Source organism: Asterias amurensis, chromosome 6 (assembly GCF_032118995.1).
Source record: "Asterias amurensis chromosome 6, ASM3211899v1".
NCBI lineage: Eukaryota > Metazoa > Echinodermata > Asteroidea > Forcipulatida > Asteriidae > Asterias > Asterias amurensis.
The window spans coordinates 16,770,002-16,784,433 of NC_092653.1; the positions used below are offsets into that span (position 1 = coordinate 16,770,002).

General features: G+C 35.6%; 1 protein-coding gene across 1 annotated transcript in view; it reads right to left on the minus strand.

Annotated features, from left to right (window-relative positions):
• Positions 1 to 14,432, minus strand: part of LOC139938761 (transmembrane protein 116-like) — a 45,019-nt gene that overhangs the window by 4,195 nt on the left and 26,392 nt on the right. Inside the window, exons 7-12 of the mRNA XM_071934380.1 lie at positions 7,965 to 8,039; positions 7,205 to 7,241; positions 6,485 to 6,574; positions 5,854 to 5,905; positions 3,890 to 3,979; positions 553 to 632 (exon numbers count right to left, since the gene is read on the minus strand). Of these exons, the coding sequence (XP_071790481.1) occupies positions 553 to 632; positions 3,890 to 3,979; positions 5,854 to 5,905; positions 6,485 to 6,574; positions 7,205 to 7,241; positions 7,965 to 8,039 (424 nt within the window). The remainder of the gene's footprint in view (positions 1 to 552; positions 633 to 3,889; positions 3,980 to 5,853; positions 5,906 to 6,484; positions 6,575 to 7,204; positions 7,242 to 7,964; positions 8,040 to 14,432) is intronic.

The window sequence follows — 14,432 nt, forward strand, 5'->3', positions numbered from 1 at the left end:
AGAATTTTGAAAGCTACCACCTTTTGAAATGAAATTTTCACAGTAATAGTTTTATTGTTTACAACTACAAAGGATTAAAACAATCAAACAATTCCAAAAAGCAAAGGTGTACCATGCCTTTTTGACAAGGTTTTTTTTTTTAAACCTTGGCTTTATGCTCCTGACAATTGAGGTTGATAACGCAGTGCAAAAGGTACAACGTCATGGTGGAGCTCAGGAACAGCGTTGCCCAAAAATTATGCTTACCAAAATAATGGTTACCAGGGAAAATCTTCCAGAATGCTGCCTGCGGCGTCCATTGTTATTCCATTTTGTTTTAAGGTGAAAACAGTCACCGAAAAAGTGGGAAAATACAAGATTTTTTCATGAAAAACTGTCGCGTATTCGTTCGTAACATGTCCTCTGTGTATCGAAGAGTATAGAAAAGTACCCGGATGGATGTCAGGAGGCAAAAGAAAGCTCGATATTGTGTGCAAACAAATAGCACGTTGTGTTGGGCGCAAAGGGTTAAGCAGCTCTTTGAAAATTGGCACTGACAAAACATGTACTTACCTGAAGGACATACAGCCAGTCATATTCTACCAAAGACACTTCATCTCTCTTTAAGAGGTCCATTATATTTAGAGCTAAAGCTAAAACAACAATGAGCGAGAAGGATTGAGTTACATAACTGCACTGGTGATAAATCAGTTTAAAAAAGAAAATAATTTGTTAGGCAAAATAACTGAAATGTTGTGGGTGATGTGGTTTCTTTCAAGGCCTCGGTATAACCGCAAGTTTCCTCTAGGGGCTGGAATTCTCAGCTTTACTTCCATTCAGTTTATAAGGGAATCGATGTGTGGTGAAGAGGTTTAAAACTAGTGGTTTAAACCTGGCGGCGAGGCTTGATTCTTGATAATTTTTACCAAGACGAGGTCGAGGTGAAATTATGAAGAACTAGGCCTTGGCGGGGTTTAAACCACTAGTTTAAAACAGATTCAACACACTTTGATTCCCATTTATAAATACCTTTACCTTAAGAAAAATTTAAGAACAAATTTCTGCTAGTTTTGCCCCTCGCCGCTCGTACGCGATTTCTGCATTATTTTGCTTTCCATGTTAACATGCAAATTTGAAAATAAAACTTACATCTTGTTTCTGCCTCTCATATAACGCCTAATCGCATGTGACTATGTTGGAAACCAGACTAAATTATTCTGCCGCAGAGGACATTCACTCACTGATCTCAGTGTATTCACTCAATTATTCTTTCATTATGAATAATTGTATTGTTGTGTTCAAAAGGATTTTAAATAGGAATTTGTTTTTAAAAAAATCTTAAATATAGTCAAAACGGTAACCCACTACCCTAAATTTCACAAAGCTTCAGACCCCTCAAACTGTCCAGGATAAATTCAGCTTGTTTGGTTAAAATACAAAGTCATAGTTAAGGTTATGGCGGCAGTAAATCCAACTGTATACTCCTTATGCTGGTTCAGGGGCCACAAATAGGCTGAACTGTGTTAAAACACTTCTGGCTGTGGTTATATCATATGTTTAAACACCCCCATGTGATGTCCTCTCAATCAACCAATCAAAATGGAGAAACTGTCCCAGGTATTTTTGAAAGTCAATTAATAAATACCTTGGACAGTTTACAGACTGGGATTAGTCCAAACGTGGTAAAGTATTAACAGGTGATAAAGGACCAGCTCTGGGAACTAGCGAATAAATGGTCCCTTAACCAGCATACATTGTGTACAACTCGTTTGCACTTTGCGCTGTATTGCATGCTTTTTCACGTGAGGGTCGTGGCCGTGCGATAAAGGCACTCGCCTTCTGCGCGGGCCTTTATCCCAAGGCCACGACCCTGCCGGTTTTAAACGCCAGTTTAAGAACTCGTTGCTTTCCTAAAAGGCAGTGGGCACTATTGGTAATTACTCAAAATAATTATTAGCATAAAACCTTACTTGGTTATAAGTAACTGGCACAGGTTCATAGTAAAAAATATTGTGAGAAATGGCTCCCTCTGAAGTGAAGCAGTTTTCGAGAAAGGAGTAATTTAGCATGAATTTTATTTCGAGACCTCAGATTTAGAATTTACAGGTCCCGAAATCAAGCATCTGAAAGCACACAACTTTGTGTGACAAGAGTGTTTTTACTTTCATAGTTATCTCACAACTACAACAACCAATTGAGCTCAAACTTTTACAGGTTAACAGGTTGTATGCACATGTTGAGATACACCAAGTGAGAAGACTGGTCTTTGACAATTACCAACAGTGTCCATTGTCTTTAATTCCCTTAAGGGGAATAAATAATGTCAAGGTGTTGTGCTACACTTGAAGCCAAAAAATTCCTTAGATTGAAGGTCCGAGTCTAAATGTCAAGGGGTATTGGGATCACTAATGTATAGAATAATGTACATACTCATGTTTCATCAAATTACAAAACGTAATAATTTTGGAAACCCCCACTTCAAAGAGAACAATTGACACCTTGGAATTGTTATCAATTGCTACGTAGTTTTGTCATGGTGCATTTTCCAAACATCTTTGGTATTCTATTTCATTTATTTTTGCTTATTAGTTCTGTTTGTGAAGCCAAAGACTCTCGGAAAAACAAACTTAAAGGCAGTGGACGCTCTTGGTAATTGTCCATAGTTTGTGTATCTCAACATATGCATAAGATAACAAACCTGTGACAATTTGAGCTCAATCGGGCATAAAAGTTGCGAGATAATAATGAAAGAAAAAAGACCCTTGTCACACGAAGTTGTGTGCGTTTAGATGGTTGATTTCGAGACCTCAAGTTCTAAATCTGAGGTCTCGAAATCAAATTCGTGGAAAATTACTTCTTTCTCAAAAATATGACACTTCGGAGGGAGCCGTTTCTCACAATGTTTTATACAATCAGTCTCTCCCCATTACTCCTCACCAAGAAAGGTTTAATGCTAATAATTATTTTGAGTAATTACCAATAGTGTCCACTGCCTTTAATCACTGTGAACCAAATAGCCCATGGAGAGAAGACAAGGAAGGAAGTTTCAGTTTTTGATGTGGGATGAAACCACAAAGAATCTACTACTACGCCATTCTGACCTCGGCATAGATAGACCAAGAATGGTGTAGGTACGAAAGGTGCAGAATGTGATTCCAACCTTATTATGAGCCCAAATATAGTTACAAGGACCCATGAGTCTTACTCATACTAACATGGTGACTCACATGGTGACTCATTAAGTCTCAGTAACCTTTCCTAAGGACTAATAGTGTCACACTGTCTGCTCAGGACTATAAAGTTAAGAATGGCAACTTCGTACACAAAATGCCCAAATGGTCAATCGAAGAAAAAAGTATCAATTTGAAAAGAAAAAAAAATAAAGAAAAAAATCTAAATAAAACAAAAACATTATTTCGTTAGAAAACAAGTTTCTTTTTTGCCAAACAAATACTATGAAGACCATCAGAAGAAAAAAAACTTTGAAGGCAGTGGACACTATTGGTAATTACTCAAAATAATTATTTGCATAAAACCTTTCTTGGTGACGAGTAATGGGGAGAGGTTGCTGGTATAAAACATTGTGAGAAACAGCTCCGTCTGAAGTGACTTATTTTTCGGGAAAGAAGTAATTTTCCACAAATTTGGTTGTTTACCCATATTTCATTTGTGTTTATGTGTAGTAAGTATATTTTGATAATCTTGAAAGAGAATTGAAATATAATGAACACATTCACGGTAAACTCTTTGTTCATAAAGATATTACACCAATGAGGTTTTTTTTATTCAAATGAAAAACACAAGACCATCTGGCCTGTCCCATTGTGAGTTTACTGGCCTGACGCTAAAATCACTGGCCTCTGGTCTGTAGTCCAGTGCAAATTTTGAGTCTTGGGATGTGGTAACTTACCTGGAGTCCAGCAGATTAGAAAGACAGAAATATAGAGGGAGATGCGTTTGCAGAGATCTATTAAGGCTCGTCGCTGCTTGTTTGTCCAAACTGTCACGAAAAAAAAGTATGATTAGCTTGCCATTGTGCTGAGATAAAACTATTTAGAGATCGTCTATTACAAGATACACCAATACAAACTGGAGGTACATGGTTTTCGTTCGGATGCACAATTATGACAAAGAAGGCAAGAATACCTTTGCCTTTTGGAACCGTTGCTATAATATTAATAAGGGAATCAATGTGCGATGAAGAGGTTTTCAACTAGTGGTTTAATCCCAACGTCAGGCCTGGTTCTTTATAATTTTACTGAGACAAAGTCGAGGTAAATTATCAAGAACCAGGCCTCGGCGGGTTTAAACCACTAGTTGAAAACGGATTCAACACACTTTGATTCCCATTCATAAATACCTTTTCGGTCAAAAACATCAACACTTTTTGGTCAAAACGAAAAATAAATGCAAAAATTATAATTGTTCAATGATTTCTTTCAACACAACACCCCTCCAGCTAGGAAATGGTAAAGCCCTCCGCCACCCTCGGGTAAACAACTCCTTATAAGGGAATGCTGTGTGTGTCGCACGTATCGAGTGATGTGGCACAACTGTTTCAGCCGTTGCTCTCAATCAATAGGAATGAAGAAACTGTTTTATAAGAACAGGTGCAAGCTCGCGTGTCACGCCCATGTTTCAACACTTTTCGCAGATCATAAACAAAGGTTTATACACACCCACGTGACCCCTCTCCACCAATTCAAATAGCGAAACTGTCTGAGGTATTTATGAATATCATTTCAAAAGGCGGTTACGCTTTTGAGGTTGCTGACAATCTGAAGAATAATCCTTAATTGGAAAATACAACCTGAGAGATGTATTCATTGTAGACAGATTTGTTTCTGTGGTCCCTTTTCCAAAAATACATTCCTTAGAACGGATTTAGTCTCAAAATTTAATTATAAAGTATCAACATTTCCAATGCTTCCTAGTAAATTTGTATAGACATTAATTTTTGAGTGATTACCGGAGTTATTACCTCTTTATTAGGTAACGGTTGAATTTCTATAAACTACCTACCAAACTGTTTTCATCGAACTGCTTTGCTTCAACTCAAACGAATGGTAGTGGTCGTGGTCGGACTTGTCTAAATAAAAATGGTTTCGCTCCTCTTTACTCACGAAAGAAAATGGGGATATAACTGGTGTTCCTGGTTGAACTGGCAGCATATTGCACCACAGCACCTTGTAAACCATTACATAGTGCTTAAGGATTAGGTCAAATATCTCAAAACTCGCCCCACTCCTTGCAGTAGTAATACCTGGCGCTTTGTATATCCTTTGGCAAAATGCGCGTTATAAATACAGTTATTATTCATGGAATGTTGCAGTACATTATTTTGTTACAATCATTTCGACACATTGAAGAACATTGTTCACAGTCTAGATTTAGAATTAAGTAACTTCGAACTGTAGCACTGGGCTTAACTTCATAAAACTGTTTAAGCAGAGTATTTTCCTTAACATATTTCTGCTATTAAAGCAAAAATCAGCAAGGTACCAGACGGAAATTGTAGTTGTGAAAACCTTGTTCTGGTAAATGTAACTTTGTTATGCTTAGCTACTTTTTGTGCTTAAGTAGCTCCATGAAATTTGGGCCAAGGGCCGAAATTTCACAAAGCCTGTAGACACAAAAGCTGCTAAGCAATATTGCTTGAAAGAAACAGGTTAACAGCAAAACATACATGAAGTTTATTTTGTTATGACTGGTGCCCCACTCCATTTTGCTTAGCAAAGACATTGTTCAAGTGGTATTTTCTGCTGAATAGATATATGGAATTGGGCCCTAAAGTGAATGTTTATAATTGCCTGTGGAATTGTAGAACAAATTAGTTTGAATGTTTATTGGAAAGTACCCATTGGAATGTCTTACCATTTTTCTTTGTGAGCTTTCTGTACACTCTGGCTGATAAAGCATAAAACGTCTGGAAACAAATCAAAACAAAGATATCAATAATTGTACGAAATGGTCAAGTTTATTGTAGATAAGTATTTTAAAAAAAGTTATTAAAAATTTAAGGCTAGTCCTAAACTCAAGATAAGACTGGTCTTCACTCTATGTGAAATCCACTAAATATTTGGACGAAGATACAAAAGAAATAAGTGATAATAAAAACCGAGAAAAGAAAGTTCTAAAACCTGTCTGACATAAGCCTTTTCACACTGTATCTCCTATCCCCATGGAATACAGCCCTGGAGAGGCCCCAAAATATATTTTACCCACACGGTTACCCCGACTAACTTTCACACTGTGTCTGTCCCTATTTCACAGGGTTCCGGCCGAACGTTTCAAAGAAAACCCCAGGGTTTTATCCCTTACCCCTACTCCAGAGCAGGGTTGGTTATTCCCAAGAGTTTGCATATTTATCGGGGGCAGACCGAGGGTAAAGCAATCATAGTCGCTGTTGTTCAACCCCGGAGAAGAGCGTAGTGTGAAAAGGGTTTTTACATGTATAGTGCATCAATCTTGACCAGAACAACAATATTCAGTTTTACATTCTCACCACAATAGCAACCATGCTGATTATTAATGAGGACACAAAGAAGATGGCACCATAATGTTCCCAAGACCACGATTCAAATGAACCACCTTCCTGTAAAAAAAAAAAAAAAAAACAGTAACAGACGAAGTACACTCTTTAGTGCAAAGGTCATATACATGCCTGATCTATTTTTTTTTAGTAAAAAAATCATCAACTTGATTGACCTAAAACATAACATACAATGACTTAGTAACAAGAACACATTTATTTTGTACTTCACTAATCCTTGCTCTATGATAAGAGTAAGTTTTCAAGATGTTTCAAGATGTTTCTGAGAAATATGCCTTATGTTCATTTTAGCAGCTATTTCACCTTCAAGTTGTGTAGCTCTCCTTCTTTCAGAGACATGATTTCTCCAGTTTTTAACCAGAATTCCAGGGTTTTTTTGCCCTAAAAAAATATTTGTTTTGCCTACCCTCCCCCCACTCCCAAAGATCAAATTCAAAGATCAAATTCATAACAAAATGATGATAAAACCATATAATAATGTCCCAGAAGTTTCCTAGCTCGCATGCTTTCGTGCTTTGTTCAGGTTTTTTTTCTTAAAAGCCCATCACATCCCTGTTCTTTCAATCTTAAAGCTAGGGTCAAAACTCAAGGTTAGAAAGCAAGGGCCAATGTTTTTTCCCTCCATCAGAAAAAAAATCCACCCCGGTCGTATTCCAATGGTAAATTACTCACCCCTCTGACTGATGGCTTGAAGAACAGCACTAAACATCTAGGAAAGAAGAAAAGAAAAGGAAATCAGCAATAACAAAATTGACCTGTCCAGTTCATGATTTTACTCATCCAACGCAGAAGTCATTGGAGTCCAAAATAATCTTCAAGCCCTGATATTAAAGGACGTGGGTACTTTTTGTTACACAAAACACAATATCCACAGATTTACATTAAACTTGGCCGCTTCGAGCTACTACATGGTGCTCGACTTGATGATATTAAACTTACATGGTTTGGAGATAATGATGGTAGAAGGAAGAAAGCTTCCCTTAAAATATAAAGTGCTTTAGTTTTTAAAAATTAGTAAAACAAGTCACAAAATGTCTAAGTGAGACAAAAAGTATTTCAGCATGTAAAAATACACTAACCAGGTATGGTCAAACACCAAAACTGGTAAATATGTTTTGCATGCTTAAACTGAGACGAAATTTGTTTTTGTGACATTGTTTAACTCATTTCTCAAAATCTACAGCACCTCAGCAAGTAATATTTTAGGAGAAGCTTTCTACCATCATTATCTTCAAACTGTGTGAGTTTAATGTACATCTGTGGACAATGTGTTTTGTGTTACAAAAAGTACCCAGACCCTTTAATTGACATAAAAGTTGGGCTTATTTAAACTTAGTGAAGAGTGCTGGAATCAGCTCAGCATTTAATTAAACACCTCAACAGCAAGAGAACATTTTAAAAGTATGAAAAAAAGACAACAATAAAAACTTACTCTGTACAAGGGTCTTGTGATTTGAGATGATTATAAACTACCACCACTGGAGTCATCACAGCAATTGGCATCAACCTGCAAACAGTTAAAAAACCTCATTCATAAATACCTAAGACGGTTTATTTATTCTGACTGGTCGAGAGGGCATCACCTGGGTGTGTTTGAACGGATGATATAACACCAGTAAAAAGTGTTGAAACATGGGCGTGACACGCGAGCTTGCACCTGTGCTTTGAAGACAGTTTCTTTATTCCTATTGGTCAAGAGCAACGACTGGAGCAGTTGTGCCACATCACCCGATACGCGCGATGTGCACAGAAATCTCCTTATAAGGAGTTGTTTACCCGAGGGCCTTACCATTTCATAGCTGAAGTGGTGTTGTGTTGTGTTGAAAGAAATCATTGAACAATTATAATTTTCCATCTGAAGGACGAGCAATAATGGTCAAGTATCATGCTTAAGGACACAAGTGTCATGACGGGGACTTGAACCCAAACCCTGCTGGTCAGAAACATCCAGTGCCTTGAAAGGGATGTGAATTTTATTAGGTCTACATCATACTACTACTACTACTACTACTACTACTACTACTACTACTACTACTACTACTACTACTACTACTACTACTACTACTACTACTACTACTACTACTACTACTACTACTACTACTACTACTACTACTACTACTACTACTACTACTACTACTACTACTACTACTACTACTACTACTACTACTACTACTACTACTACTACTACTACTACTACTACTACTACTACTACTACTACTACTACTACTACTACTACTACTACTACTACTACTACTACTACTACTACTACTACTACTACTACTACTACTACTACTACTACTACTACTACTACTACTACTACTACTACTACTACTACTACTACTACTACTACTACTACTACTACTACTACTACTACTACTACTACTACTACTACTACTACTACTACTACTACTACTACTACTACTACTACTACTACTACTACTACTACTACTACTACTACTACTACTACTACTACTACTACTACTACTACTACTACTACTACTACTACTACTACTACTACTACTACTACTACTACTACTACTACTACTACTACTACTACTACTACTACTACTACTACTACTACTACTACTACTACTACTACTACTACTACTACTACTACTACTACTACTACTACTACTACTACTACTACTACTACTACTACTACTACTACTACTACTACTACTACTACTACTACTACTACTACTACTACTACTACTACTACTACTACTACTACTACTACTACTACTACTACTACTACTACTACTACTACTACTACTACTACTACTACTACTACTACTACTACTACTACTACTACTACTACTACTACTACTACTACTACTACTACTACTACTACTACTACTACTACTACTACTACTACTACTACTACTACTACTACTACTACTACTACTACTACTACTACTACTACTACTACTACTACTACTACTACTACTACTACTACTACTACTACTACTACTACTACTACTACTACTACTACTACTACTACTACTACTACTACTACTACTACTACTACTACTACTACTACTACTACTACTACTACTACTACTACTACTACTACTACTACTACTACTACTACTACTACTACTACTACTACTAACTACTACTACTACTACTACTACTACTACTACTACTACTACTACTACTACTACTACTACTACTACTACTACTACTACTACTACTACTACTACTACTACTACTACTACTACTACTACTACTACTACTACTACTACTACTACTACTACTACTACTACTACTACTACTACTACTACTACTACTACTACTACTACTACTACTACTACTACTACTACTACTACTACTACTACTACTACTACTACTACTACTACTACTACTACTACTACTACTACTACTACTACTACTACTACTACTACTACTACTACTACTACTACTACTACTACTACTACTACTACTACTACTACTACTACTACTACTACTACTACTACTACTACTACTACTACTACTACTACTACTACTACTACTACTACTACTACTACTACTACTACTACTACTACTACTACTACTACTACTACTACTACTACTACTACTACTACTACTACTACTACTACTACTAACTACTACTACTACTACTACTACTACTCTACTACTACTACTACTACTACTACTACTACTACTACTACTACTACTACTACTACTACTACTACTACTACTACTACTACTACTACTACTACTACTACTACTACTACTACTACTACTACTACTACTACTACTACTACTACTACTACTACTACTACTACTACTACTACTACTACTACTACTACTACTACTACTACTACTACTACTACTACTACTACTACTACTACTACTACTACTACTACTACTACTACTACTACTACTACTACTACTACTACTACTACTACTACTACTACTACTACTACTACTACTACTACTACTACTACTACTACTACTACTACTACTACTACTACTACTACTACTACTACTACTACTACTACTACTACTACTACTACTACTACTACTACTACTACTACTACTACTACTACTACTACTACTACTACTACTACTACTACTACTACTACTACTACTACTACTACTACTACTACTACTACTACTACTACTACTACTACTACTACTACTACTACTACTACTACTACTACTACTAACTACTACTACTACTACTACTACTACTACTACTACTACTACTACTACTACTACTACTACTACTACTACTACTACTACTACTACTACTACTACTACTACTACTACTACTACTACTACTACTACTACTACTACTACTACTACTACTACTACTACTACTACTACTACTACTACTACTACTACTACTACTACTACTACTACTACTACTACTACTACTACTACTACTACTACTACTCTACTACTACTACTACTACTACTACTACTACTACTACTACTACTACTACTACTACTACTACTACTACTACTACTACTACTACTACTACTACTACTACTACTACTACTACTACTACTACTACTACTACTACTACTACTACTACTACTACTACTACTACTACTACTACTACTACTACTACTACTACTACTACTACTACTACTACTACTACTACTACTACTACTACTACTACTACTACTACTACTACTACTACTACTACTACTACTACTACTACTACTACTACTACTACTACTACTACTACTACTACTACTACTACTACTACTACTACTACTACTACTACTACTACTACTACTACTACTACTACTACTACTACTACTACTACTACTACTACTACTACTACTACTACTACTACTACTACTACTACTACTACTACTACTACTACTACTACTACTACTACTACTACTACTACTACTACTACTACTACTACTACTACTACTACTACTACTACTACTACTACTACTACTACTACTACTACTACTACTACTACTACTACTACTACTACTACTACTACTACTACTACTACTACTACTACTACTACTACTACTACTACTACTACTACTACTACTACTACTACTACTACTACTACTACTACTACTACTACTACTACTACTACTACTACTACTACTACTACTACTACTACTACTACTACTACTACTACTACTACTACTACTACTACTACTACTACTACTACTACTACTACTACTACTACTACTACTACTACTACTACTACTACTACTACTACTACTACTACTACTACTACTACTACTACTACTACTACTACTACTACTACTACTACTACTACTACTACTACTACTACTACTACTACTACTACTACTACTACTACTACTACTACTACTACTACTACTACTACTACTACTACTACTACTACTACTACTACTACTACTACTACTACTACTACTACTACTACTACTACTACTACTACTACTACTACTACTACTACTACTACTACTACTACTACTACTACTACTACTACTACTACTACTTACTACTACTACTACTACTACTACTACTACTACTACTACTACTACTACTACTACTACTACTACTACTACTACTACTACTACTACTACTACTACTACTACTACTACTACTACTACTACTACTACTACTACTACTACTACTACTACTACTACTACTACTACTACTACTACTACTACTACTACTACTACTACTACTACTACTACTACTACTACTACTACTACTACTACTACTACTACTACTACTACTACTACTACTACTACTACTACTACTACTACTACTACTACTACTACTACTACTACTACTACTACTACTACTACTACTACTACTACTACTACTACTACTACTACTACTACTACTACTACTACTACTACTACTACTACTACTACTACTACTACTACTACTACTACTACTACTACTACTACTACTACTACTACTACTACTACTACTACTACTACTACTACTACTACTACTACTACTACTACTACTACTACTACTACTACTACTACTACTACTACTACTACTACTACTACTACTACTACTACTACTACTACTACTACTACTACTACTACTACTACTACTACTACTACTACTACTACTACTACTACTACTACTACTACTACTACTACTACTACTACTACTACTACTACTACTACTACTACTACTACTACTACTACTACTACTACTACTACTACTACTACTACTACTACTACTACTACTACTACTACTACTACTACTACTACTACTACTACTACTACTACTACTACTACTACTACTACTACTACTACTACTACTACTACTACTACTACTACTACTACTACTACTACTACTACTACTACTACTACTACTACTACGTACTACTACTACTACTACTACTACTACTACTACTACTACTACTACTACTACTACTACTACTACTACTACTACTACTACTACTACTACTACTACTACTACTACTACTACTACTACTACTACTACTACTACTACTACTACTACTACTACTACTACTACTACTACTACTACTACTACTACTACTACTACTACTACTACTACTACTACTACTACTACTACTACTACTACTACTACTACTACTACTACTACTACTACTACTACTACTACTACTACTACTACTACTACTACTACTACTACTACTACTACTACTACTACTACTACTACTACTACTACTACTACTACTACTACTACTACTACTACTACTGACTACTACTACTACTACTACTACTACTACTACTACTACTACTACTACTACTACTACTACTACTACTACTACTACTACTACTACTACTACTACTACTACTACTACTACTACTACTACTACTACTACTACTACTACTACTACTACTACTACTACTACTACTACTACTACTACTACTACTACTACTACTACTACTACTACTACTACTACTACTACTACTACTACTACTACTACTACTACTACTATACTACTACTACTACTACTACTACTACTACTACTACTACTACTACTACTACTACTACTACTACTACTACTACTACTACTACTACTACTACTACTACTACTACTACTACTACTACTACTACTACTACTACTACTACTACTACTACTACTACTACTACTACTACTACTACTACTACTACTACTACTACTACTACTACTACTACTACTACTACTACTACTACTACTACTACTACTACTACTACTACTACTACTACTACTACTACTACTACTACTACTACTACTACTACTACTACTACTACTACTACTACTACTACTACTACTACTACTACTACTACTACTACTACTACTACTACTACTACTACTACTACTACTACTACTACTACTACTACTACTACTACTACTACTACTACTACTACTACTACTACTACTACTACTACTACTACTACTACTACTACTACTACTACTACTACTACTACTACTACTACTACTACTACTACTACTACTACTACTACTACTACTACTACTACTACTACTACTACTACTACTACTACTACTACTACTACTACTACTACTACTACTACTACTACTACTACTACTACTACTACTACTACTGACTACTACTACTACTACTACTACTACTACTACTACTACTACTACTACTACTACTACTACTACTACTACTACTACTACTACTACTACTACTACTACTACTACTACTACTACTACTACTACTACTACTACTACTACTACTACTACTACTACTACTACTACTACTACTACTACTACTACTACTACTACTACTACTACTACTACTACTACTACTACTACTACTACTACTACTACTACTACTACTACTACTACTACTACTACTACTACTACTACTACTACTACTACTACTACTACTACTACTACTACTACTACTACTACTACTACTACTACTACTACTACTACTACTACTACTACTACTACTACTACTACTACTACTA